This window comes from Thalassophryne amazonica, chromosome 2, assembly GCF_902500255.1.
Source record: "Thalassophryne amazonica chromosome 2, fThaAma1.1, whole genome shotgun sequence".
Lineage (NCBI taxonomy): Eukaryota > Metazoa > Chordata > Actinopteri > Batrachoidiformes > Batrachoididae > Thalassophryne > Thalassophryne amazonica.
Window position 1 is genome coordinate 6,453,626 of NC_047104.1, and position 26,100 is coordinate 6,479,725.

General features: G+C 40.3%; 2 protein-coding genes across 4 annotated transcripts in view; one reads left to right on the top strand and one right to left on the bottom strand.

Annotated features, from left to right (window-relative positions):
• The window catches only part of cars1 (cysteinyl-tRNA synthetase 1), a 44,219-nt gene extending 30,604 nt beyond the window's left edge, over nt 1-13,615 (bottom strand). The window contains exons 1-5 of the mRNA XM_034183320.1: nt 13,575-13,615; nt 8,266-8,357; nt 6,315-6,403; nt 4,015-4,111; nt 3,331-3,429 (exon numbers count right to left, since the gene is read on the bottom strand). Of these exons, the coding sequence (XP_034039211.1) occupies nt 3,331-3,429; nt 4,015-4,111; nt 6,315-6,403; nt 8,266-8,357; nt 13,575-13,596 (399 nt within the window). The 5' untranslated portion in view covers nt 13,597-13,615. The remainder of the gene's footprint in view (nt 1-3,330; nt 3,430-4,014; nt 4,112-6,314; nt 6,404-8,265; nt 8,358-13,574) is intronic.
• Nucleotides 13,616-15,233: 1,618 nt separating this feature from the next.
• On the top strand, nt 15,234-25,797 carry pex16 (peroxisomal biogenesis factor 16). Of its 3 annotated transcripts, none has more exons than XM_034183328.1 (11): nt 15,234-15,442; nt 15,537-15,572; nt 17,872-17,948; nt 18,044-18,177; nt 18,758-18,852; nt 19,899-19,970; nt 20,443-20,589; nt 22,335-22,407; nt 24,315-24,434; nt 24,548-24,612; nt 25,489-25,797. In XM_034183328.1, exons 1-11 carry the CDS (start codon nt 15,310-15,312, stop codon nt 25,545-25,547), a joined length of 1,011 nt encoding a protein of 336 aa, XP_034039219.1. In that variant the 5' UTR covers nt 15,234-15,309; the 3' UTR covers nt 25,548-25,797. The 3 variants fall into 3 exon arrangements, with proteins under 3 accessions (XP_034039219.1, XP_034039226.1, XP_034039231.1); XM_034183335.1 differs by having other exon boundaries at nt 22,335-22,401; nt 24,309-24,434; XM_034183340.1 differs by lacking the exon at nt 15,537-15,572.
• Nucleotides 25,798-26,100: the final 303 nt, after the last annotated feature.

Sequence of the window (26,100 nt, forward strand, 5' to 3'; positions counted from 1 at the left end):
TATTTGTCAAAACAAATACAGAAGAGGATCAGACTATTTATATCATAGACTTGAATTCATTTCTTAGTCCTAGTCCAGATAGAAAATAACACCATCAGTTTGTCAAACACACTCTGTCTGCCACCACACCAGCTGCTAGACTGATCCTTAATTTCATTATGAAGTTAAAGATGGGAATTAATGATGGGTGTAAGTAAGAGCTTCACACGCTCATATCATGAAGATATTAATATTAAAGATGGCTCTTAACCCACCTGCAGCGCCGCTTTCACTGAGCGCTTCTCTGCAAAAATATCAAATAAAATAAATAAAAAAAAAGAAACAGCCACACCAGCCAGGGTGAAAGTAAGATTATTCAATCACTTCTGGATCAAGCTGAAAGAAATCTGAAAACACTTCACTGTTACACGGAGTATATCACAGAGAAATTAATCTCATTGGTGAATATTCTTATATTAGTAGAATATATAGTGTCAAAGCGACTGTCACGTGACCCACCAAATTGAGAGAAAAAGCATTTCCATTCTATAAATTTGCTCTGACAGAATATCTCAGGATGGAAAAGCTGATATGAAGAAGAAATCCGAGGCTAATTAAAAAGAGATAAATTGAGACTTTATGAAAGTGAGGCTTGTAATTGAATCCCTAAACGAATGGTCTGATATTTATCACGACAAAACATCCAGGCAGTAAAACTGAAGTCACTACTTTATAGAATACAGATCGACACAAAAAACAAATCATTTTCTAACCTTTATCCAGCAATTTTAGCCATTTTCCCCACATCATTAACGTTACATATAATGCAGACTCATGAATGCTCACTCCACAATTTATTACTACTGATTTAACCTTTATTTAACAAGCTGACAATCCTTTGTCAGCTTGTTGCTGCACCCGAACGCTGCACAAAACAGCATTTTCAGATCACTTTAACCCAAGTTTAAGTCAGAGCATCATAATATTTCTATTTAATCTAATGCCTGACGACGAAGAATAACGCTAAGCAAGATGGCGGCTGCTGGCAACAGCTGACGAGCTGCACCCGCCATGTAGTGGATTAAACAGAAATCGATGTTCACACCTCACTGCTCCCAAAGCAAAACCTGCTTGGTGCACACGTCTGCAGACTCCAAAACCAACATGCTCTTAAACCTGAACAAAATATATTACTACAAGTTTAAAATTTGAAACTGGTATCTCAGTCATTTTCACCATTTTCTGCACACACACTAAATCATGGCTTGTGTGTGTGTGTGTGTGTGAGAGAGAGTTGTGCACAGCTGCAGACTGACAGTTGTGTTAATGAGGTTTGTGTGTCTGAGGACTTTACATCCAACTGTATCTACAGTAATGTCCACGCAGCTGCGTGTCTGATGGTGTTACTGCACTATTAAACATGGATCGTTTTAATCGCACAGACTAAAATCAAGCTCTTAAAGTCCAGTCGCCTTTCGTGAGCAGTAATAAATCCTTCCTTGATTTATTTTGTGATCTGCCCTGTTCCTAAATCATGTGCAGATGAAGCACAATGACAGTATTTAACTGATTTCACATTTTTTAAAAGCTTGACAAAGAGGTGTTATTTTACAGTTTGACAGTAAAACTGCAGTTTTCAGTCTAAAATCCATTCATAAAGCACTTTCTATCAGCAGTAACTTTACATGTTTTCACTGTCGTGCCAATCGGTTGGTGGCGAGGAAGATCGTCTCTTAATCGATTCCCAGACGCGGATAAAACTCACATCCAAGGTCGATCCAGAGACGCTTGTGCGTGGGTTTGTCGAACATGGGAATGTTGTTGTACACCGACAAACACACGGCCCTAACAAATAGTGAGCCCACACCGGTGGCTGCTGGGAAATCCCAGACGATTGGGGTCTCGGATTTCCTGCTGCAGCCTTCATCCCCTCCAGTCAAGATCTGGACTTTTGCATTATGTTTGTTCTGTTTAGTTTAGGTTTGATTGTTTTGTCAGTGTGTGATTTCTCTTGCTGGGTTTTTCCTGCTTGGGCTTTGTCTTTCCCTATCTCTCTTGTCTGTCTCTCTTCGTGCTTGATGGTGGGCAGTGCACACTGTCTTGGCCACACCCTGTTCTGGAGCTTTCCACGCACCTGTTTCTAATCTGTAGCTCATCACCTTGGTGTCTATAAGCTTCACTGGTTGCACTAGTCCCTCGCCAGATTGTTGTGCTTTATGCCGTCACTTCTAGCTCTGTTCTTGTTTTTTTCTAGTCCTGCCTGTCACGTTGTGTTTTTTGACCATCTGCCTGTTTTCTCGACCACACCTTATCGCCTGATGTACCTGATTTGTTTGCTGTTTTGGGACTGCCTTTTTGTGTACCGGACCCTGCTAAGTTTTACAGTAAGCGATCTTAAAAATCAGAGCTGCTTTGTTGAGTAATGCACTTGTGTCTCTGTCCACCGAGCCTGATGCAACGATCTGGCTGATGATGGACAAAGCACAATCAAATGCATTCCAGCTGATGGTTCACCATCATAGACACCAGCTCGGATTCAGGGACCTTGCTCAACGGCAAGACTCATTCATGTCATCCGTGAGCTCACTTCTTGCCAAGCTGACTACTCAAGCTTCGACTGACTCGGTTCCTGCGAGGACCAGTCATCCAATTCTGGGACCGAGTGCAGTCCCGCTGGCATCTGCAGCTGAACCAGAAAGTTGGAACCTCGATCCAATTTTGGTGGTGTAGGTAAATCCATAACAGAAAAAATGAGAGTGACTAAGGTACTTTTGATTGAGATATCATGCAAAATGTACACCAAATGGGCTTTTCAATATTAAATTCAAACGTGCATAAAATCCACAATCTGGATCAGATCCAGATCAAACTTTGTCAGGTGATAGTGAGTGCCAGTCTGCACCTCACATTCAAATATGAGCACGATTGGGGCACATTTGATTAGGATATAATGTAAAATATACATTAAATTGGGTTTTCAATGTTAAATTTAAATGGCCACAAAATCTGTAATCTGGATCAGATCCGGATCAAACATTATCAGTTTATAAAGGATACCATCCTACATAATGCTCTCAAATATGAAAAAAATCTGATCTTTTTTTGACAGAATTTTTAATTTTTGAAAATTCGCTCAATGTTAAAGGATAGGAATTTTTCAAAATTTCCAAGATTTTCCTGACTTTGACCTATTGAAAATTGACCCAGTTCTTGCTGATCAGGATATTAATCCTCTGAAATAAATAAATAAATAATAACTTTTTTGCACAAAATTTTATGCAGCAAAAAATAAACATGCAAACAATAAACACGCATGCATGTATTGATGAATTATTGGAGGTGTGGCCTCACCCCTCTGGCACTGAGAACATCCTGCATGATTTGTGCAGCTTGTGGCTGCTTCTCCTTGTACTGGTCCAGTAGATGGTTCTGCCTGGCCCTTTTGATTATCTGGAAAAAAGAAATACATCAAGTCCACACACACCAATATCAAATAAGAATATTAATAAATAAGACACGGATTCTCTGGCTGCTGGACATCAGGGATTATTTCTGATTATTTAGATCTTGAGGAAACCTGCTGAAGGTTCTACATGTCAAATGACAGCCAAAGAAAATCTGAGGTTTACTCTGCCTTGTCTAATTATTTTTAATTCTAAATCCAAAAAGCTGTCCCCTTAGCAATGCTTTAAATCATTAAAAGTAGAGAAACTGATTTTTTTTTAAGCAGTGGCCCGTGTTCCAATATTAAACTCAACAAAACACACAACCAATTGTGACCATTTTTGAAGTTTACAAAATTATATTTATATAACTATTTTACTCAGAATCATAAATTTTGCAACCAAAAAAGAGGGAATAATATTACAACACAATAAAAATACATTCAGCAATATCAACTAGGAATATTATTTTCACACAGATGAGGAAAAGTGACATTTACACATTATTTATTCTCTCCAGAATAAAATTTGAGAGTTAGCTTGTGGGTGAACTTGAATGTCTGACAAAAACCAGTGAAGGATTAAGGCGTACTTTATCATCTATGTCTGTGATGTTCATGCAGTAGAGGACATCGTACTTGAAGTAGTCTCTCAGGATCCTTCGGAGAATGTCAAAAGATATGTATGATCTGGAGAAAGAGGATTTGCAGAGTAAAACGGTCACTAAAGATGGAACGACACTTAGAATCCAGACTAACTACACCATGGCAAGACAAAAGGTGTCATGACCTTCACAGAGTGGTCCGTTATAGCCAGTTTGGGGTCAATAAAGAATTACACAGGGGTCATAACTGAAAAATGCACCAATCATTTTGAAAAGTATACCATATTATTTGTCTGATCATAAAGACTCCAAAAAAGTATAGTTTGGATCTTCTATGACCAAACATTTTGGAGTTATGGGCTAAAAAGAGCAAAAACAGTGGCAAAGGATGATTTCATTGAGTACAGGGATCAGAAAAGTAAAGTTTCTTCAATTTTGGTAAAAAATAAAAATAAAAAAACGATGCAAATTATTGCTTGGGCTAATAGGACTTTAAAAAGGAACAGTTTGCACCATCTGTTGTTCTTAGTTATCTCCTTACATGGAGTAAGGAGAGATAACTAAGGAGATAAGCACGTATGTCCCAGAATTCCATGGTCGTTGGTTACTTTAGAGACCAAACATTCCAAACAGTAAAAACTATTCCATTAGCTCAAACAATAATTTGTATCACCTTTTACCAAAAGTGGGGCAACTTCATTTTTGACACCTGCAAGGGCCCCTTCACACATAGCACAAATAAGTAGGAATCAGGGCAAATCACAGCGAAACAACCCGAAGCCCGAAAACATCGAGCTGACGTCAGGATGACACACGGTCGGGCAGGCGTGAACAATCCTGCCGCAATGGTGATCTGAATGTCACGTCACCCACGTGTGAGTTTGACACTCACATCACCAGCTGAGTGTACACCATCTGACGGTCGGTTTCACCTGGCACAGCCTGTCAATGTACGCTCCGTGCGCTCGCTGCAACCCTTCGCAAAAGCGATACATGTTTTTATGTATGTCCACGTGAGGACAACAAGCACACACACGCGCCTCACGGCATGGAGCTGTAATGACACGTCCTTCAACGCACAGTACATGTTCTCCAGCTGTGACTCGCGGGTCCAGAGATCTCAACAGCAGCTGCTGTGTAAAGACACGCCCACCTGTCCGTTCAGCACACAGATCGAACTGTCACTCTCTGTTTCTGTGTCATGTGATCATTCACTTTAGTTATTTGTCATGTAATTGTGTATGTATTTATTGTAGTAATTATTTATATACCTGTTCTGGCTGTGGTCTCTGTGTTTTTAATCTAACATGTTTGCACTGAGCCGTCATTTCCAGCAGTGAGTGATTGGCTGAGTGGCGATCAGCTGAGAGGTGCCTTGCTGTACTGTGTACGCTCAGACGTGGCACACTGGTCCCCATGTGATCATATCTGTAGATACATATCAACATTTCATGCAAGTGTTGTTCCCCCCCACCACCCGCATGTCATACACACCACATGTGCTGAGGGGGGAGCCGACACTCTGGCACGCCACATGCGTGTTGCTTGGCAGTGCCGCACTCGTGGGGCACTTAGACAATTTTCACAGCCAGCTCAAAAGTGGTCGCCTGCTCTTTATTTTCGTGGTGGCTGCACAAATGGCAGCACATTTTCTAAGTGCTCCGCGAGCAGTATTGGATGTTCATGTGTGGCACCTGGAATTTAGACAACACCTGCTGACAGAGGGATCGAATGGGCACTCACAGGGCACTCTCTGTCTTTCGGCCGCTGGTGTGCTCGAATGGTTGTGGTGACAGGTGTATAAGGTGTCAGAGGCGGCGCCAATTTTTCACAAATGGCATACGATTCCTCCTTCGTGTGCCATTCGTGCTATGCGTGCAGGAGGCTTAAGAATTGAAAGTGGCTATTGTCACATTTTTTGCTGTTTTTACTCCATAACTGTATAAATTTCCATCATAGACAGTCCAAATTACACTTTATTGTAATCCATATGACCAGATAAAAAATGTGGTGTACGTTTCAACAGGACTGATGCAATTTTTAAATTTTGCCCCTATGTAATCCTTCATTGACATGTACCTGTTATAGCTGCACTCTGGGAAGGTTATATACATTTTTTGTATACAGACACTGAATTATACGTGTTGTTTAGTCAAATTAGAAGGTATCAATTAGGTCCAAATTGGCTGTGTGCTAATGGACTAAGAATGTCTATAACGGGTATAAGACGGTCATATTCGTGACGAAATCGACTGTTGAGTGACTTCAAACAGTATCCTTTAGTTTACCTGGCATGTCCCATATGTGACGCATCATACACTGTAGGTCCACAGCAGTACCACGAGACTTTATTCCCTTTTTGAGGAACAAACAGCTCCTGTAACATTAGAAGATGTTCATATGTGTTAAAAATCAGAACATTTAACATAAATACCCACTTTGGGCACCACTGTTCTAAGGTATATATCATGGTACCATAGATACAACCTCAATTCTAATGAAGTTGGGACACTGTGTGAAATGTAAATAAAAACAGAATACAATGATTTGCAAATCCTCTTCAACCTATATTCAACTGAATACACCACAAAGACAAGACATTTAATGTTCAAACTGATAAACTTTATTGTTTTTGTCCAAATATTTGCTCATTTTTGATTCTATGAATCTTCTGATTATATTATGGACTGTAGATGATGGAATCCCTAAATTCATTGCAACTGAACATTGAGAAACATTGTTCTTAATCTGTTGGACTATTTTTCATGCAGTTGTTCATAAAGTGGTGATCCTCACCACATCTTTGCTTGTGAACGGCTGAGCCTTTTAGGGATGCTCCTTTTATACCCAATCATGACACTCACCTGTTTCCAATTAGGTGTTCTTTGAGCATTCATCAACATTCCCAGTCTTTTGTTGCCCCATTCCAACTTTTTTGAAATGTGTTGCAGGCATCATTTCAAAATGCTAAAATATTTGCACAAAAACAAAGTTTGAACATTAAATATCTTGTCTTTATGGTTAGTGCAGCAGATAACAGAATATTTACAGAGGAATCCTTCAAATCTGGAAACAAGCACCAAAGTTGGCACGAATACTCCTTAGACATTACTCTTTTGAAAAAACTGAGTATCCACTTGAATTTTCAGTAGGAGGCCAGGTAGGGGTCAATTGAAGAATTACACAGGGGTCAAAATTTAAAAATGTTTCAATCATATTGAAAGCTATACCACATTATTTGTCTGATCACAACGATACCAAAAAGGTAAAGTTTGGACTATCTATGACTGAATGTTATGGAGTTACGGGGTAAAAACAGCAAGAATGGTAACAAAGGTCAGCATTAGTTTGTACAGGGGTTGGTCAGATGTTAAAGTTGCTCTAAATATTGTAAAATGTGATGCATATTAATGGTTGAGTTAATAGGGTTTTAAAAAGGAATAGTTTGCACTATGTGGCATGCTTAGTTATCATGTTACAGGGTAACATATGTCACATGTCATAGAATCCAATGGACGTTGACATTGCTCTACCTTTACCTTGCAGACCAAACATTCAACACAGTCAAAACTATTTCATTTATTAATCCTATTAGTTCAACCAATAATTTGCACCACTTTTTACCAAAATTGGAGCAACTATAACTTCTAACCCCTGTACAAACTGAAACTGACCTTTGTCACCATTCTTGTTGTTTTTACCCCATAACTCCAGAACATTCAGTCATAGATAGTCCAAACTATACCTTTTTGGTATCCTTGTGATCAGACAAATAATGTGGTATAGCTTTCAATATGATTGGAGCATTTTTAAATTTTGACCCCTGTGTAATTCTTCAATTGACCCCTACCTGGCCGCCTACGTAAATTCAAGTGGGTGCTCAGTTTTTTCAAAAGAGTAATGTTTGAGGAGTATGTGTTCCAATTTTGGCGCTTGTTTCCAGAAATGAACAATTGTTACAGTTATCTGCTCCACTAGGTGTATTCAATTGAATATAGGTTGAAGAGGAATTGCAAATCATTGTATTCTGTTTTAATTTACATTTTATACAACATCCCAAATTCTTTGGAATTGGGGTTGTAAAAAACATCCCATAACACTGGAAATTTGACTCCATTTTTTAAAATTACACCAGGACCTGTTTCAGCTCCTGTTTGTTCTTTCAAAGATAAACTCTGATGCTCACTTTAATAAAGGACACAAAAACTGATGTGGGTTTGACGTTTTCCTTAAACCCACCTTGGCTCTTGTCAGACTGTTGTACAGTCGAAGCTGTGGAACATCAGTTCTTGCTGGTGGAGACCAAGGGGGCTGGACCCTCTTCCCTTTCACTGAAATTAGAATAAACCAAAACATTTTATACATAAACGTGCCACTGTACTAATTTGAGTCCAGCCATTAGTTTCACTGAGCCTCATAAAAGCATTTAGGTCTTAGGATAGAAGCAATTCGTCAGTAGTAGATAATTGTAAAACTGGTTTATCTTAAAATTTTATTTACATTTCATGACGCAAACATCCACATTTACATCCACAGTTCTGTTCTACTGTACATTTGCAATGACATTTCTGCCTGTTCGGTGGCAACAAAACGCAGTTTAGGGAGTGGTTTTAGATTGCCCCGTTCCAATGGCTTCATGAGCCAGATAGCCCATGAGGGTGTTCATGTTCTAACTCTAGAAAATGAAGATTCATTTCATTTTTGGCCTTAGTAAAATACTGACATGCCCCCCCCAATAAGGTCTACAAATAAGAGCCTCATTGGTAAAATCTCAGAGTTCCTCTTTAAATGACTGACTTCATTATCTCTGTTCAGAATTCAAAAATGTCAAAATGTTCACTGATTTTTCCTTCAGTACAGGATAATCAGCTAATACTGTAAAAGCTGCACACAGCATGCCCAAACACCCCGCGGGGACGGCACATAATCTCAGCATGTTGTTGAAATTACACAACTTTCTGTGTTTGTACCATCAAACCATCTCATGACCTTTGTCCACCCCAAAGTTTTACAGAATAATCCAGGCAGGGGTCACCGTGCACCTGCAGCAGCAATGACAGACATTTTCAGACATGCATTCCCATGATGCTTCACTGTATTTATTTATTTCCTCCTGCTACTGAAAGTCGCCACAAGAATTCATGTTATTGGAGCTTCTTCTGGTTTCCTTCTTGCACAGTCACTCAGTTTTTCAGAACTCACTCCTTCAGACGGATGTATCGTACAGCACCATACTGTCTGTGTTTATTAATGATTGATAGAAATAAAGTACAAGACATATTCAGAGCGACTTGGAAATGTTCCATGTATCCAATACCTGACGTGTCAAAAGAAAGCTGGCTGCAAAAGTGATTATTTACATTAAAAAAAAAATCCTTGTATTTAGTTTGTCCAGTTACTTATGGCTTTTGAAAATGGATAGGTTGTGCATAAAAATGGTTGTAAACTCTAAATGGTTAATGCAATATTTCTGTTAAACCCCTTGCATTCAAGTCGCTCTGTGGCTTTACCAGCAATGTGAAGGTGTTACTGTCAACTTGAACAGTTACGGGTGACTGACAGAATATTTGGCGTTATCAAATTGTTAGTCAGTGCGTTACTCGAGCACTTTGGGAACTTCTCGCTAACTGGAATTAGGAATGAGGACAGGTTAATGATATAACGCAGAGCCCGACCGATATATCGGCAGATATGAGCTTTTCACAAACATGTCAGTATCTGTTATTTTTGTTGATGTGAAAACTTTTAATTTATCAAATAAACAATGCATAAAACACTTTGCCTGTTGAAAATTGTGTCATTATGTAGTTTGTCCAGCAGACGGTGGTGCTCCATCAGGATTGTTAACAATGCTGTCAATCATGGCTGGGACCCCCACTACCTCTTGTTCACATTGGCAACAAGAGACAGAGTCTAAGTGACCAGTTGCCGTTCGTTTTGCAATCAGAGTGGGTGTTATACAGCTGCAAGAAATGAGTGGTCTCCATGCCACTAATCTATTTTATGCAAATGCTGAGCAATGTTGCAGGGTGACATGGACGTTTGTTAGTTATATTTATAATACAGCTTATGTTTAAACTAAAACATCAAGCCTCAGTGACATTTCTTTGTCATAAAGGTTTGATAACAAAATATTAGGAATCAATCAGCCATTTTTTGTGTACATCAGCAACTGTATTGGTATCAGAAATTTTTTTACTCCTCAATATCAGTAACGTATCGGTCTACCCAAAAATCCATATCGGTCGGGCTCTAGTATAAAGTCTTTAAACACAAACCCAAAACCCATGAACCCAAAAACTGCAGATAGGTTTTGGGTTCATGCATGTCATGGATTGATTATAGTTTATTCAACAAGATTTTTTCCTGCCTCAAGATGCTCACACGGTGGAGACATTCAGACGGATGGAGCTAAGGGGCTGTGGCCACACCCAGCCTGCTGGGGGCGCTGTCTACTCACTGCTGCTGTCTGGGCTGAGGTCTCGCTGCAGGGCTGCTATGTGTCTGTGCCAGCGGAGAGCATGGACATGCTGTGGATCTGGGAGTCTGTGAAGAAGCTTAAAGACTCTGTGGTCGGCCTGGGAGGGGCTGAACCCTGCCAGGTAGCTGCGTGAGGTTAGATAGTCATTCAGCGCCACCGCCAGCGCGGTCTCCTCATTTATCTGTAGCAAGAAGCCATACTCAAATGCTGCAGGAATAAAAGAGCAAATATTTGCAAATGACTGCAGACTGGGCTGAAATTCAAACAGCAAACCCCCCACTATGGAAAAAAAAAATATTACACAAGTGGACACTGTGATAAAAGGCCACAAATTCACGAGGGTCTCTGCATCAACAGCAACACTGAGGAGTTTGGTGTCAACATAATTACAAAATGAGTTATGAATAAAACAGCAACAACTCTGAAACACCCTGTGAGTTCTGTTCAGGTTTATATCTTGATAACAGCATCGTTCAGACATTTTAAATTAGATTCTCTGTTGACCAGCTGACAAACAGTGTTGTATAAAGTACTGGAAAAATCACACGTAAAAGTACAGATACCCATTAAAAAAAATGACTTTGGTAGAAGTTCAAGTCACTGATTGAAATGCTACTCAAGTAAAAGTCTTAAAGTATCTAGTATTTATTGTACTTAAGTATGACAAGTAACGTACAACTAAATGTACTCAAGTACTGAAAGTAAAAGTACAAGTAAATGTTAATAATCAAAAACGGACTGATTTTTTTTTTTTTATATATATTAAAGTTTATCTAGGCTTGTAAATGACTGGTAGTATTAGTCAAAATACTGAAAATTGTGCACATCACACAAAAACACTTCAGAAACAAGGTTTCAGAACCTAAACGAGAGTAGGCTACTCACTAGGTGGAAACAGTTATTTACTTCTATATGTATTTATTTCTTTTCATTGTTACATGGTTTTATCTTTTCTGTTGTTTTGTTTCATTAGATTCTTTTTGTCTCTTTCTCTAAAATTGTATTGTAACATTATTATTCTATTATTATTGACTATTATTGTCTATTATGTAGACTATTATTGTTGTTACTATAATATATGAATAAAAATAAATAAAAAAAATTATAATTTGACTCTTTTACTACAACGAACGCTGAGCCATTAATTATACAGAAAACAAATCAACACAAACGTGCTGATGCGAACAGCTTAATGCTAACTTTAACATTGAAAACGCCATAGACATGCTAACACGTTAGCATCGGCCCCGTTTTTAAGTTATAAAATACATCTATCAACTGTTTCAGAAGACCATAACAGGTCAGTTTAACATAAAAATATTAAATATTACTCACAGACATATGCTCTTCAGGGTTTTAGTGGGAAAAAAATAGGATAAAGCGAAATAAAATCCACAAATTGTAGATCGAACGAAGCACTGCTTCGACCTGCGAATCACTGCTTCGATTGGTTCAAGGTTCAAAGCAAAGCTGCGCTGCAGAAAAGTTGATTACAGACCTGCTGCAGGTCTGTAATCAATGTAGAGAAATTTTTCCTGACAAACACCCACCAAGTGCGCAACTGCCTCATGACAAATTGGTCTGACTTCGTTGCAGTTACTAGTAATCAGTGGTGTCTCTGGGTGAAAACACAACTTTTCTCGTGTGTGTGTGTTTCATAACAAGTAACGGCATGGCAAATAGAAAATGTATTGGAGTAGAAGTATGCAATTAAGGTCGGAAATGTAGTGAAGTAAAAGTGAAAGTAAGCTGAATTAAAAAAAACTCAAGTAAAGTACAGTCTCCCAAAATGTACTTAAGTACAGTAGTGAAGTATTTTTACTTCGTTACTATACAACACTGCTGACAAATGACCCCCCCTCAAAGCCCAAACAAAAAACCCACCTCACATGATACATGCAAATTAACTTGTGATTTAGTGATACTGTATATTGTCCATTTGATCAGTTCTGTCCAAAATTTAGAATTATTTAGAAATAAATCATGTTTTCATTGCAAGTCAGAAAACATTTGATCACAACATTTTTACCCTTGTTGGACTATGGAGACTTTTTTGTTGTTTTAAATCAACACTCCCGATCAGTACGTCACTGTTCGTCACGTGCTGTCACACACTGTCCATCTTCGTGTGCCCACAGACTCTCTCACTATCTGATTTTTATTTTACAAATCTGTTCTTGGACTTCTGCCCGCTTGTTTGTTCTCACACACGTGGAGAACCCTCGGCACATACGGCCGGCCCTCTCAGCACATCAGACTGCTGCAGCTTTCTGAGAGTCTGAGCCAAACTGGGCAAAAAGGCTGTTGAATTTTTTGTCCACTTGGAACGATGTGCAGAAGGACTTGAAAGTGACACATCCTGTATCTCTGGTTAAATATGAGAGACAGATGAGCTCTGCTGGCTCTTCTGACTGCACTGTGTCATCGTGACGTCACACTCTTGTTTTTCTGAGATGTGTGAATCTGAGACTGTATTTTATTTATGTTTTATTTTATTTGTTGTAATCTGTTTTGTGTTGCCCTCCTTGACAGGTCAGTCTTGGGTTTTAAATCTCACTGACTTTTTTTTTTTCTTTTAACCTGGTTCAATAAGGACACTGATTGACTGATTGACGATAAATTGCTGCCATCTACGGGAACGATGTGATCTCCAGAAGCCAGTATCGATCTGGGACTCAAAAGCCACCATTAAAAAAAGTAATTTACACCGTTTGACAGCAGTAATAAGGGAGATTTCGGACTGGGTACATGGAGAATGTTGCCTTCCACAATTTAAGTGTTATTCATACACAGTTAAAAGTAATTATATCGGCTCCTGTCGGTCCGTGTTTAGTCTCACCGGTATTTTCTTCATGTCGGTAAGATTTCTATTAAAGAGGCAGATTTTTAACGGGGTTTGGTGTCATTCTGACTGAATTACCTTTAGCTTAGCGGCGGCTTATCTGGACGTTTGGCTAACAAACAAAATCAATTTATCGAACCATAAAATACCACCGGAACCGTCACCACATGGCTTTCAAATAAACGAACAAAAATAGCTAAAATCGAGCATTATTATTCAGCATACCGTGGTCTCCTGAGGACGACATTGGATGAGCAGCGGCTGGCTGCATGCTGATGCAACAATAACGCGTCCGGAAAAACAAGAAGCGCGCACAAGGAGAGATGACCATACCGATACCGAAATTACCGATACTCCTCTGTCATCTTAAACGTAAAATCACAGTTTTACTTCGAAGTGTCAATATTACAGATGATAGATAAATAGCCGTCGATTTTCTATACCCACGTGCTGTAATTAAGGGTTAGATAAAGATTTAGATATCCATTTCATTTATTTTTGTTTATACAGCACCAAATCACAACAAAAGCTGCCTCACGGTGCTTCACACAAGTAAGCTAATCTTACCAACCCGTAAAGCAAGCACATAGGCAACACTGGCAAGGAAAAACTCCCTCTGATGCGGACCCGGCGCCACGAGGGGGCGTTTGGGGGCGACGCCCCCTCACATCAATAACCTCGCCCCCTCGGATGTGAGAGTTATCAAAAATAAAAATAAAAAAGAAAGAAAAAGAAATACTGGAAAATATAATGCCTCGCAGTTTTGCAGATTTTTTTAGTCCAATTTTGCATGCTTTTTTTTTTTTTTATTACAGCGCATTGTCCTCTGAGTCCTCATCAAGCAGGCTGGTGTTCTGTTGAGATGACAGGACACCTGTTGCGGCACCGCGAAGGGAGAGTACGCGCATTGTGTTCTGTAAGAATCTTCTCGCCCAGAAGAAAAAAGAGCACCAACAACTACCCATAACTGTGTTCTTCACTCGAAAAAAGACACCTGCAGCGAGGTGTGACTCAGTGGAAAAAGGCGCGACAGTGGCGCGGCGCCAGGACGAAGAGGCGCGATCAGAGGAACTGTGAAATACTGCTCAGTCACTATTAATAATTTCTTATGTGTCCAACCTCGTAGGTTGATTGTTAAAATTAAATTCGTTAGTTCTAAAAGCCATCATAATTATTTATAGGAAAACGTTCTATTTTTATTTCTCAAACAAATGTTTGGGCCTGAAAACAGGTCGGTCTTATTTTTCTACTAAGGCTTGAACTTTGAGAGTGTTTACACACGAGAGAAAAGTGAGAAAATGTTAATGCCTGTTTGAGAAAAGTGTATAAAGTGTGTAGTGAGGGGTTTTACAGCCTTAAAACATCTATAATTGTAAAAAAGTAACGATGTCTACTTCGCGGATTTCGCCTATTGCGGGCTATTTTTAGAACGTAACTCCCGCGATAAACGAGGGACCACTGTGTATCTACATGAAAGGTTTATCTTTGACCCGTTGTGTGACTGTCATGCCCAATTGCGCTGTGTTTGCGCTTGTGATGGAGGGCTGTATGTGGGGTTAATCTACTGTCTCGTGTCGTTTCTCAGGTCAGGTGTTGGTTTGGTTTTGTGGTATGCAGGAGATCACTTGACCGAGGGTAAATACGTTCAAATAATAATTAAAAAAAATACTGTCATCACTGTTTACTCTCAGTCAGTCTCTTACAACGGTGTAGCCTAAATACACAAGCTTTCTAGGAGCACACCCAATTCATTACGCACGCTCAGAGGCAGGTACCCTGTCTACTTTGCAGATACAGGAAAATTATATGAAATATCGGTAATACTTGTTTTCAGTATCGATATGGAAAGAGGGCGAGAGCGCAGCGGAACTAAGTGTCGGGACACGGAGAGCGGAGGGATACGGACAGCGGCGGCTCGTCTTCCCGGATGTTGTGTCTTTCTGTTTGTCAGCAGTGAAACATGTCTCACGTTAAAGTTTACGTTGACAAACTGAACGCTGTCTGTGAGCGTTACAGTGAATACGTGAGCAGAAATCCAGCTGTTACGGCGCAGCTGGAGAACACAGTGCGGACTTTGTCCTACCTGATCGCAGGTCAGTGCCGCAGGAACCAAGAACCACGAAACGGTTTCCTCCTCAGGATTCATTAAAAAATAGTTACAGCGTGCTGATTCTGATTCTTTTACAGGCCGGTTCGCTGATTCCCACGAAATATCTGAACTCGGTAAGTTAAAAAAAGTTTACAAAGCAGCATTTTTTGATGATTTATTTTCCCCACTGTTCGTCGCTAAGTGCCAGGAATATAATAATATGGAATAATAATAATAAAATATATAATTACATGTGAGAGAAAAATTGCTCAACTTTGAGCTCTAAAACACTTTTTGTAATGACGTCACAGGAAAGCGGGTCTGATGCTGCATTCAGGGACGCTTGGGAATTGAGAAACCCTAAAAAACGAGCAGTTTACTGTGATACCAAACATGAACAGTGTCTTCTATGCTGACAGGACAGCGCTGGCGTAATATTGTCATGACGTAAGGTGTCTGCTTAGAGTTGCATTCATGCACACTTTGACATCTCAAAATTTTTGAAGACAGAAAATTTTTCTGACTTTGCAGTGTGAAGCATTTATTGGCCCCAGAAAAGCAGAAAACTGTTTCACTGTCTCATCTAGTTCCTGTCTTATGCTCATTAATGGATTTATAATGACCATCTTAGATTTGACCTATGTCCTTGATATGAGCTGACCTGTGCTGCGAGGGGACAGTCCACTGAGTTTGTCCACCAGGTTTGACTGAAAGTGCAGTTTGTGTTTTAAAGATATGGCCACAGAGAGACAAACTGACATGGCTGTTACTTTAGCTTCTTTCGACTTTGCCGCGAGGCTAATCAAAGAAAATTTCACGATAAACCGGTTCTGGCTGCACACATGTACTGGATTAGGTCAAAGCACATAAATAACAACACGCGTGCACGGCCCTTAACATGTAAAATGTTGACCCTGCCCCCTAGTCAAAGTCTACATGATGGAAAATGTTGATCACGCAGGTTGTACAAGTCAGTCAGTTTGTTGTTTTTTTCCTGTCATTTTTTTCTGTGTAGTTTAGGACTAAAAATATGAGTGTGACTTTTTGTGTCCTTTGAGAACAACCTGGAAGGAGTTTTTGCAGGGTGGAGCTCTTAAATGACATCATTTGATCTCCTAGTTCTGGTTTACAAGGTGTATCGAATGGAGCTGTCTCAGTGCACTGGCCTGTAGGGGGCAGTAGTGAGTTCAGCCTTACAGGTCATATTCACCCTTAGAACCCTCATCATGCTCTCTTGCATCCTTTTCATCACAAATATATTCAAAGAACATATGGTTGCACAGTGTTCAAGACAAATATGTCTCACATTCAGAAAGCTGAAACTGTTCTGAACATTTTGATATGCAACACACTGGCATTATACTCAAAGAAAGTACCTTCAAAGAGAAGTTCCTTAAGGTACTGTCAGATCCAGAAAGTACCCTTAGGGCTTTCAAGGTTAAAGCAGCAGGGAACCCCCCCCCCCCCACACACACACACACACACATTGGTGGTTAAAAATAAGCACTGAGAGACAAAATCCGTCCTTTGACCTGCTTCTAAAAACAGTAATTTAGTTTTTAGGGTAAAAGGATAAATACACGGGATACAATGTGTATTGCAATACATCGCTCACAATTTGCTACAGCGATATTTTATTAATTTACTTTTCGCACTCATTTTTCAGTATCAGCAGTCAACGTCTGACATTAAAGAAATGATTCTGAAGAATACATTGTAATTTTTGTTTCCTATTCATTTATTTAATAAATCATTTATGCTTCTTCATGAGCTCATTTTTTTCATGGAGCAGTTAAATTGTTTTTTTTTTTAATTGCATTTATCAACAGTTCTTTTGATCCGTTTGTCTTCTTTGCACCTCAGCAGAGGAAAGATACTTTTCTTCATATTTTATATCACGCATTTGTGTTTGTCTGCCAGTTTGATCATTAAATACATCATTAATAAATTAAAAATGCCAAACTTTGATGTCTTCCAGCTTCTGAAATGTGAATGTTTGCTGTGTTTCACTTGTAAGATGGTAAAGTTTTATATTCAGACAAAACAGATTATTTGACAATGAAAACCTGTAATGGCCATTAAATAAAAACAAATAAAAAATAATTACATTTTGTAGACTAAATGCTTTGTTGTAAAAATATTTGACATAAATTTGACAATGAAATGAAGTATTAGTTGTTGCTTGAAAAATTGATCAGTTAATCTATGATTTGATTAATGAGGTTTTTATTGGAATCAAACCATCTGAAATCAACAAATTCAGTATCCCCCCCCAAAAAATTAGTCTAATTTGAAACCAATTCAAAGTTGTTTAAAAGTTCCTTAAACCAGAACCAGATTTATCCAGATTGACAATTTGTAAAATTGAACTATTAAAAATAAATAAATAAGGTGACTTCTGATTTGAACCTGTTTCTCTGTTTTAATTTTCAGTCTACTCCGCGTCCAACCTGCTGGTTTTGTTCAACGACAGCATCCTGCGGAAGCGGCTGAGACGAGCCCCGCCCACGGTGAGCGCCTCTGTGATGTCACTTTCAGGGTTCAGATTGATTTTCCTGTCACCTGATTGGCTCGTGTCTCTGTGACATGTGGCGGTTTTGTTCAGCCTGTCTCTCAGCAGAGACTCCTGACCTGGCTCTCCGTGTTGGAGCACGTGGAGGTTTTTCTGGAGATGGGAGCCAACAAACTGTGGGGTGAATCCGTCCGCTGGCTGGTCATCGCTCTCGTGCAGATTTTTAAGTACGGCTTCGTCCACTCGCACGTTTTGGTCACACGAACAGGTTCACTGAGGACGGTGATGGAGAGGAAACTCAGAGGGCAGATAATCAGGATAAACTGATTAAACTTTGGTGCACCAGAATAAGACAAAAATCCAAGTTTGTTTTACATGTTAATTTTGTTCAGCAGTGATTTAAAAATACCCTCCTGATTATGTGTGAGAAAGAAAGAAACAAAGAAAGTGCTTTTCTGTGCTCACATCAACTCCAAAAAGGAAAAAAATTAAACTACACAAATTAAGAGACACAAAAAAAATAGAAGAAAATAAAAATAAGAATCCAGATAAGACTACTTTAAAAACATCATTAGCACTTTTTTTTCTGTATTTTCCTATTTCTGAAATGGTCAGTGAACACATCAGCATTATCAAGCCCTTTATCACATTTTTAATCAGGCTTTTTTTGTTTGTATGTTAACTTTTAAAAATATATGGCTACAAATCACATGTTGGGCTACAAGGTTCTGCCCATGTACAGATTCCAAATGGCTGCTTTCGTTGACCGTTTATTTTTTTGTTGTTTTTTTGCACGTTTGTCTGCAGGGCGATTTTTCGCATCCTGCTTCTTCTGTGGTACAAATCTGGCATCCAGACTTCACCTCCCATAATCCCACTGGACAGAACTAAAGACCTGGAAGGTCAGTTCATGACATCAGACACAAATGTTCTGTGTGGCTGCACACGTACAAAACATCGGCAGTTGCAGATCAAAGCCAAAAAAAAAAGACACACATATATATATATATATATGTTTATATATGTATATATATATGTTTATATATCAATCAATCAATCAATTTTTTTATATAGCACCAAATCACAACAAACAGTTGCCCCAAGGCGCTTTATATTGTAAGGCAAGGCCATACAATAATTATGTAAAACCCCAACGGTCAAAACGACCCCCTGTGAGCAAGCACTTGGCTACAGTGGGAAGGAAAAACTCCCTTTTAACAGGAAGAAACCTTCAGCAGAACCAGGCTCAGGGAGGGGCAGTCTTCTGCTGGGACTGGTTGGGGCTGAGGGAGAGAACCAGGAAAAAGACATGCTGTGGAGGGGAGCAGAGATCGATCACTAATGATTAAATGCAGAGTGGTGCATACAGAACAAAAAGAGAAAGAAACAGTGCATCATGGGAACCCCCCAGCAGTCTACATCTATAGCAGCATAACTAAGGGATGGTTCAGGGTCACCTGATCCAGCCCTAACTATAAGCTTTAGCAAAAAGGAAAGTTTTAAGCCTAATCTTAAAAGTAGAGAGGGTGTCTGTCTCCCTGATCTGAATTGGGAGCTGGTTCCACAGGAGAGGAGCCTGAAAGCTGAAGGCTCTGCCTCCCATTCTACTCTTACAAACCCTAGGAACTACAAGTAAGCCTGCAGTCTGAGAGCGAAGCGCTCTATTGGGGTGATATGGTACTACGAGGTCCCTAAGATAAGATGGGACCTGATTATTCAAAACCTTATAAGTAAGAAGAAGAATTTTAAATTCTATTCTAGAATTAATAGGAAGCCAATGAATATACAATATATGTATATGTATATATATGTGTGTGTGTGCATGCATACATGCACGTGTTGCTATTAGCAACTGTCACATGTAGTATCATACATTTGTATGTGATTGGCAGAAATGACATGTTGTAGATGTTCTTGACATTTGACAGTTTTGCTCTTTTGTCTACAGATGACAAGCAGCAAGACGGCGGCTGTTTCGTGGGTCAGAGGTCAGGCAGAGTGATTAGGCCACTAGGCAGCGGTAAGATGAGTTACTTTTTGTTTTTTTTAAGTGTTATAAATTAAAAATTATATAAAATATAAAATTATAGAGTAACAACCTGATGGTCAGCGGTGTAACAGCCTCATTCATCCCTGACGTTAACGTGGACTCACCTGATTTATACCTGAGTCCACATTTTTCAGTGCAGCTGAAAGACTGAAGACAAAACAGTCAGATGGATCTGTGGTGTCTCCTCTGGACGCCGTCCCCTGGTTGCTGTTGCAGGCTGACACATTTGAGAACTGTCATTTTTGTGAAAAGGGGGACATCCAACATATTGCTTATCACAAGAAAATGCAAAAGAGCACGAATTACAAAATGCAATCTGCAACCTCACCACTAGATGACACCAAATGCTGCAGGCTGCAGCTTTGACTTTAATGCATCAGATCAATGCAGAAAGGAACGTTGATTCATTTTTTTCTCTCTCTGTGTATGTGCGGTGTGACAGCGCCGTCCCAGCAGGCCTGGCTGTGGGGAGTACCAAGTCAAACGCTCAGCAGGTTGAAGGAGGAGAAGCTTCACAGCATGCCAACGCCACTCGGCCTTCAGGAGACAATCGCTGAGTTCGTCTACATCGGACGACCTCTTTTGCACTGTATCCTTCCCCCAAAAGACACTCCAGTCTGTTTGGCTGCTGGATTATAACTAAAAACTAGATTATAACTGGATTATATCTACAAACTAGATCATAACTGCATTAGATCTACAGACTAGGTTATAACTGGATTACAACTAAAAACTAAAACTACCAACACACAGTTTGAATTGCAGCTGTCATCACTTTTCCTGATTTTTGATTCAGTTCCAAATTGTGAAAAAGTAAATGGTGAAACACTCAGATCTTCACAGATCTGATTTGAGCCACATGCACGTGTGGAAGTAAACCGGGTGCACATCGGATGTGTCGCAGCTACGGTTTCTGCAGCAAACAGCTCTGATGGTTTGTCTCCATCTGAAAATACGTTTAAGTGTTTGTGTGCAGTCTGACTGCTTCATAAGCAGATCTTCCCTTCTTCTGTGCGCACTGTGGGACGCACTCTACACTACGGGTCGAAGTGGCCCCTGACCTAAACAGCCCCTAAAGGTCAGTGGCTGTATTGACTCGGGGCCATTTCGACCTGTTACCAGTCAGCCTCAACAAGTGCAACGAGTGGTTTTACTGCAGCTGTTGGCTTCCTGTAGCGCTGCCCAACCTGCCAAACCCAAGACAGGGCAAGGACAAGCACAAGCAACACCCCAAAGCCATCAGTGGTCCAACAAGTTCAGGAAACTGCAAAGAAAGGTCTTCAAGGAATGACCACTCTGTTAGAAGAGGTCAAGAAATCCTACGCTGAAGTCGCCATGTGCTGACCAATACGATCAAAAGCTGCCAAGACCCCGACTGACACAAAACCACACCACACGCTCAGAGGAATGAGGGAGGAGCTACTGGAGAGTCTGAGTGAGCACATTCAAGCATTGTGCAGTGTCTACCTGAGGCAGGCCACAAGTCCAACGATGACGACACACAGACCCGACATCAAATGACCAAGAAGGAATTCAGCCTTGTGGTCAAACCTGAGAAGGCAGTAAGGCCTCCCTGATTGAAAGGTCACAAGGTCACACTGAGGAGCCAACAGGAAAGAGTTCCTACGTAAAGCCAAGGATCCACACAACTCAACCTACCAGGAACTCCAAAACATCTACATCCAACTAGAACTCACTCCCAGACAACTGAAAGAGGAAGGGGGGGGAAAAAAACAATCAAACTTGAGGGACCAGCTACGACGGCTAAGACCAAAAATCCTGGTAAAAAAGTACAACATCATAATAAAAATGAAAGTCAAACAGCAAACAAAGCTCAAGACAACTGAAAGTCATCTGCAGCAATATCGTCACGGGAATCCGACAGCAAGCCCGACATCACCTCCCTGACAGTTATAAGGCCAAATTCCACAAAGAAGGGTTTGGGTCTCGTTGACCCGTTCTGCTGTGTCTTTACCTACTCAGCATAACTCCAGACACGAAATTCAAGACCATTAACACCTCTCCTGGTCTTGTTACCTTCAAAGGTAACTGTTGACTGTGAAAGACATGACGAATGCTAACAGTCATAGTGATTCTTCTGAGACTTGTATAAGGAGAACTATGGCCTTTTTTAACAAATAAATTAATGGCAGAAAATTTAAAAAACCATAAAACCCTAAAGCTATTTATATGGAGTAAGTAATGTTAATACCTTGCCCCCCCCCCCAAATAAATAAATAAATAAATACTATACGTCAAAAAAATAAATAAAAAACAAGTCTATAATCTGCTGGTCCACAGATGTTTGAATCACCTTAAATTGAACCCTGACAGTGCTCTGCCTCGGACTGTGTGGAAAACAGTCGTGGAAGCCGTGGATCATCTCTGGGGTTCTTGAAGTTTCCAGGTAAGCAAAACTTTTTATGACAGTCAGTTTCTAGAAGGACTTTAAACCAGGATGCACCTTTTGTATCCTTTGTTTTTAAAACCAAACTTTTCATTTTTCTCCACTGTTGGAAGATGTGTGTGATGTTCTCAGGAAGACAGGAAGTGACATGAGCGCAGAGTTAACGCAAGCAGTCATTAAAAGAATTAAATAATTTAACCTTGTGGTTTGGTTAGAATTACTGAAAATGAATGTTTGTCCCAGAACCTAGTTTTAATTTTTGTTCCTCAGTTGGGTTAAAGTATTGGTTTTTACCCAACTTATGTAGGACCGTTTGGTCAAACATCGTTATATAGAACTTTTACGTAATCTTAAGGTAAATTATTGGTTGGGTTGGTTTTTGAGGTCCAGTTATGTGTCTACATTAAGACTAATTTAAAAATAGTGCAGCTGTTTGGAACATTACGCTGCTACAATAAATATGAAAGTGTCTTTATTATTCATTTCATAACATCTTGTTAACTTCTTAAAAATACAAAAGAAAAAACTCAGGTGTTTATTCCACTGAAATCATCTAAAACGGTACTTAAGTGTTCCCCTATTTAAGGATGAAGCCAGCACCTGTTGAACATGCTTTTCTCTTTGAAAGCCTGAGGAAAATGGGACGTTCAAGACATTGTTCAGAAGAACAGTGTAGTTTGATTAAAAAGTTGATTGGAGAGGGGAAAACTTATACGCAGGTGCAAAAAATTATAGGCTGTTCATCTACAATGATCTCCAATGCTTTAAAATGGACACACACACAAAAAAAAGAGACACATGGAAGAAAACGGAAAACAACCATCAAAATGGATCGAAAAATAACCAGAATGGCAAAGGCTCACCCATTGATCAGCTCCAGGATGATCAAAGACAGTCTGAAGTTACCTGTAAGTGCTGTGACAGAAGACGCCTGTGTGAAGCTAATTTATTTGCAAGAATCCCCCGCAAAGTCCCTCTGTTAAATAAAAGACGTGCAGAAGAGGTTACAATTTGCCAAAGAACACATCAACTGGCCTAAAGACAAATGGAGGAATATTTTGTGGACTGATGAGAGTAAAATTGTTCTTTTTGGGTCCAAGGGCCGCAGACAGTTTGTGAGACGACCCCCAAACTCTGAATTCAAGCCACAGTTCACAGTGAAGACAGTGAAGCATGGTGGTGCAAGCATCATGATATGGGCATGTTTCTCCTACTATGGTGTTGGGCCTATATATCACATACCAGGTATCATGGATCAGTTTGGATATGTCAAAATACTTGAAGAGGTCATGTTGCCTTATGCTGAAGAGGACATGCCCTTGAAATAGGTGTTTCAACAAGACAATGACCCCAAGCACACTAGTAAACCAGCAAAATATTGGTTCCAAACCAACAAAATTAATGCCTCGCAGATGTGAAGAAACCATGAAAAACTGTGGTTATACAACTAAATACTAGTTTAGTGATTCACAGGATTGATAAAAAAGCAGTTTGAACATAATAGTTTTGAGTTTGTAGTGTCAACAGCAGATGCTACTATTATTGTGAACACCCCCTTTTCTACTTTAATAGCCCAATTTCATAGCCTTAAGTGTGTGCATATCATGAATGCTTGGTCTTGTTGGATTTGTGAGAATCTACTGAATCTACTGGTACCTTGTTTCCCATGTAACAATAAGAAATATGCTCAAAACCTGGATTAATCTTTTTAGTCACATAGCACTACTATTATTCTGAACACTACTGTAAGTACAAGAGTGTCTGTGGGGAACAAAAATGCACATTAAACTCCGAAGGTTTTAATCTTGTGCAAAATAAAAATCTTAAAGGAATAAAAGGTGGTGTTTCATCAAACGGGCTGTTCCTCCTGAGGCCGGCGTCCATGTTAACCTTTGTTTGTCCTCCAGCTTTGCGGTGCTCAGAGACACCAAATTCCAGAACCGATGGGAACGCGTCGAGATGAGGCGGCGAGCCTTCCTGCTGCTGTACTACCTGCTGCGGTCGCCCTTCTACGACACGTACTCAGAGTGAGTTCCTCCAGCGGTTTGCCCCCTTTTCGTGCAGAAATACAAACAGGAACAACGGGAAATCTTTGCCACAGTACTTCAGTAGCGGTGTGTGTGTGTGTGTTTATTTGCAGGGAAAAGCTTGTTTTCCTGCTCAGACTCCTGGCAGATCACATTCCAGGCGTCGGCCTCGTGGCACGTAAGTAGCCCTGTCTGCTGCTTGATGCTTTCATTTCCGATTGGAGAAAACACAAAGTGTGATGTCATAGAGGAGCGACTGAGGAGTTTCACAGCAGAAGATATTTTGATTCATAAATTTTAATGGTGAGCATCACAGAAAACGTTCACCGGTAGCCTTGGAGGTGTTCCAGCCAGGGAGCCAACCAGCAGTCTGCACATCAAAGACTTATCAATTTGCCAGCAGGCGGGAATGCTGGAGTGGAAAAACATGTTTCGTTGATTTGCAGCATTTGTGACCTCTGTCTGCTTTTTCAGTCAGCACTAATGATGCCCTTAGGGCAGTAGCTTCAGGCAGACCCATCTGAGCAGGAAACGCAGCTGCACATTCAGAATGTTCAGGAAGCCCGACACAGGCTCTGAGGCACACCCAGCCAGTGCTGACACCAGTCTGTCACAGGTTTGACCAGTGAAGGGCGGTACCCAGTTGAAGTTGGGTGGACTGGGACCATGTGGATTAAGTGTCTTGTCAAAGGACACAGTCAGGTAGCCTGAAGCGCTGAATATGCACACGCTAGCTGTTTGTTACAAAGACCACAGCTGTCATTTCATTCACGCATCGCAGAAAATGTTTTCGTCCACAGATGTTTGGCATTTTTCTTCATAAAGGAACTGTGCACACAGTTCATCAAACAGGTGATGGCTGTAGAACCAGTCTGACAGCCAGAAAGCAGGTGCCGCTGTGCTGGACTCGCTGTGGTTACAGACCCGCAGAGCGGGCACAGTGGGTGGATCTTGGTCTGACAGAGTGGTGGTTGCTACGGTGAACCAGCTGCCAAAGATTCTACAGAATTTTGTGACCTCTGACCCCACACGTCACTTTTGTCTGTCCCTTCAGGTCCTCTCATGAGTTACCTTCCTGTCTGGCAGAAGATCTACTTCTACAACTGGGGATGAACTTCTGAGTTTTAACAAATGAAAATCACAAGACAAAATAAAGAGGACACAGGTCGATCCCACAGACTACCGGAAACCTGCCGCCACGTTTCCCTAAGGTCACCAACAACTCAGTCAGATCCAGAAATGTTTGAACTCTAAATTATTTAAAGTGTCTGTCACTGCATAGTGGACTTTAACCCAAATAATAACTGATGTAAACATAAAGTCCAGGCAGACATTTTTAATATTGACACTACATACAGGATTGCGAAAAACAAAACAAATCCTCAACCTGAAATTCCAAACCAGAAATACATGCACAAGATTTACACACAAATTAACAGCAGGATTAAAAAGTCAATTAATGACGTCGTGGGGAACTACGTTCTGATCCTGCTCCAAAGTGAAGAGATGATTTCAAGCTGTGGAACATGAGCGCTGAGTGAAAGGCCAAAAAACGGCCACATCACCTGAGTGCAGCGGGTCGACGGCTGGCGTCAGGAGGAGTGGATGAAATGCTTCTCTGTGTGGGTGGTTGCCATCCAGGATCCAAGGTGGCTCTGTAGTGTGG

What these genes read in the sequence shown, in the direction of transcription:
- pex16 (XM_034183328.1), top strand. Translation starts at nt 15,310, where the DNA reads ATGTCTCACGTTAAAGTTTACGTTGACAAACTGAACGCTGTCTGTGAG. An exon ending in CAGAACTAAAGACCTGGAAG is followed by an intron (nt 18,853 to 19,898) that starts GTCAGTTCATGA and finishes TTTTGTCTACAG; the next exon opens with ATGACAAGCAGCAAGACGGC. An exon ending in GGGGTTCTTGAAGTTTCCAG is followed by an intron (nt 22,408 to 24,314) that starts GTAAGCAAAACT and finishes TTTGTCCTCCAG; the next exon opens with CTTTGCGGTGCTCAGAGACA.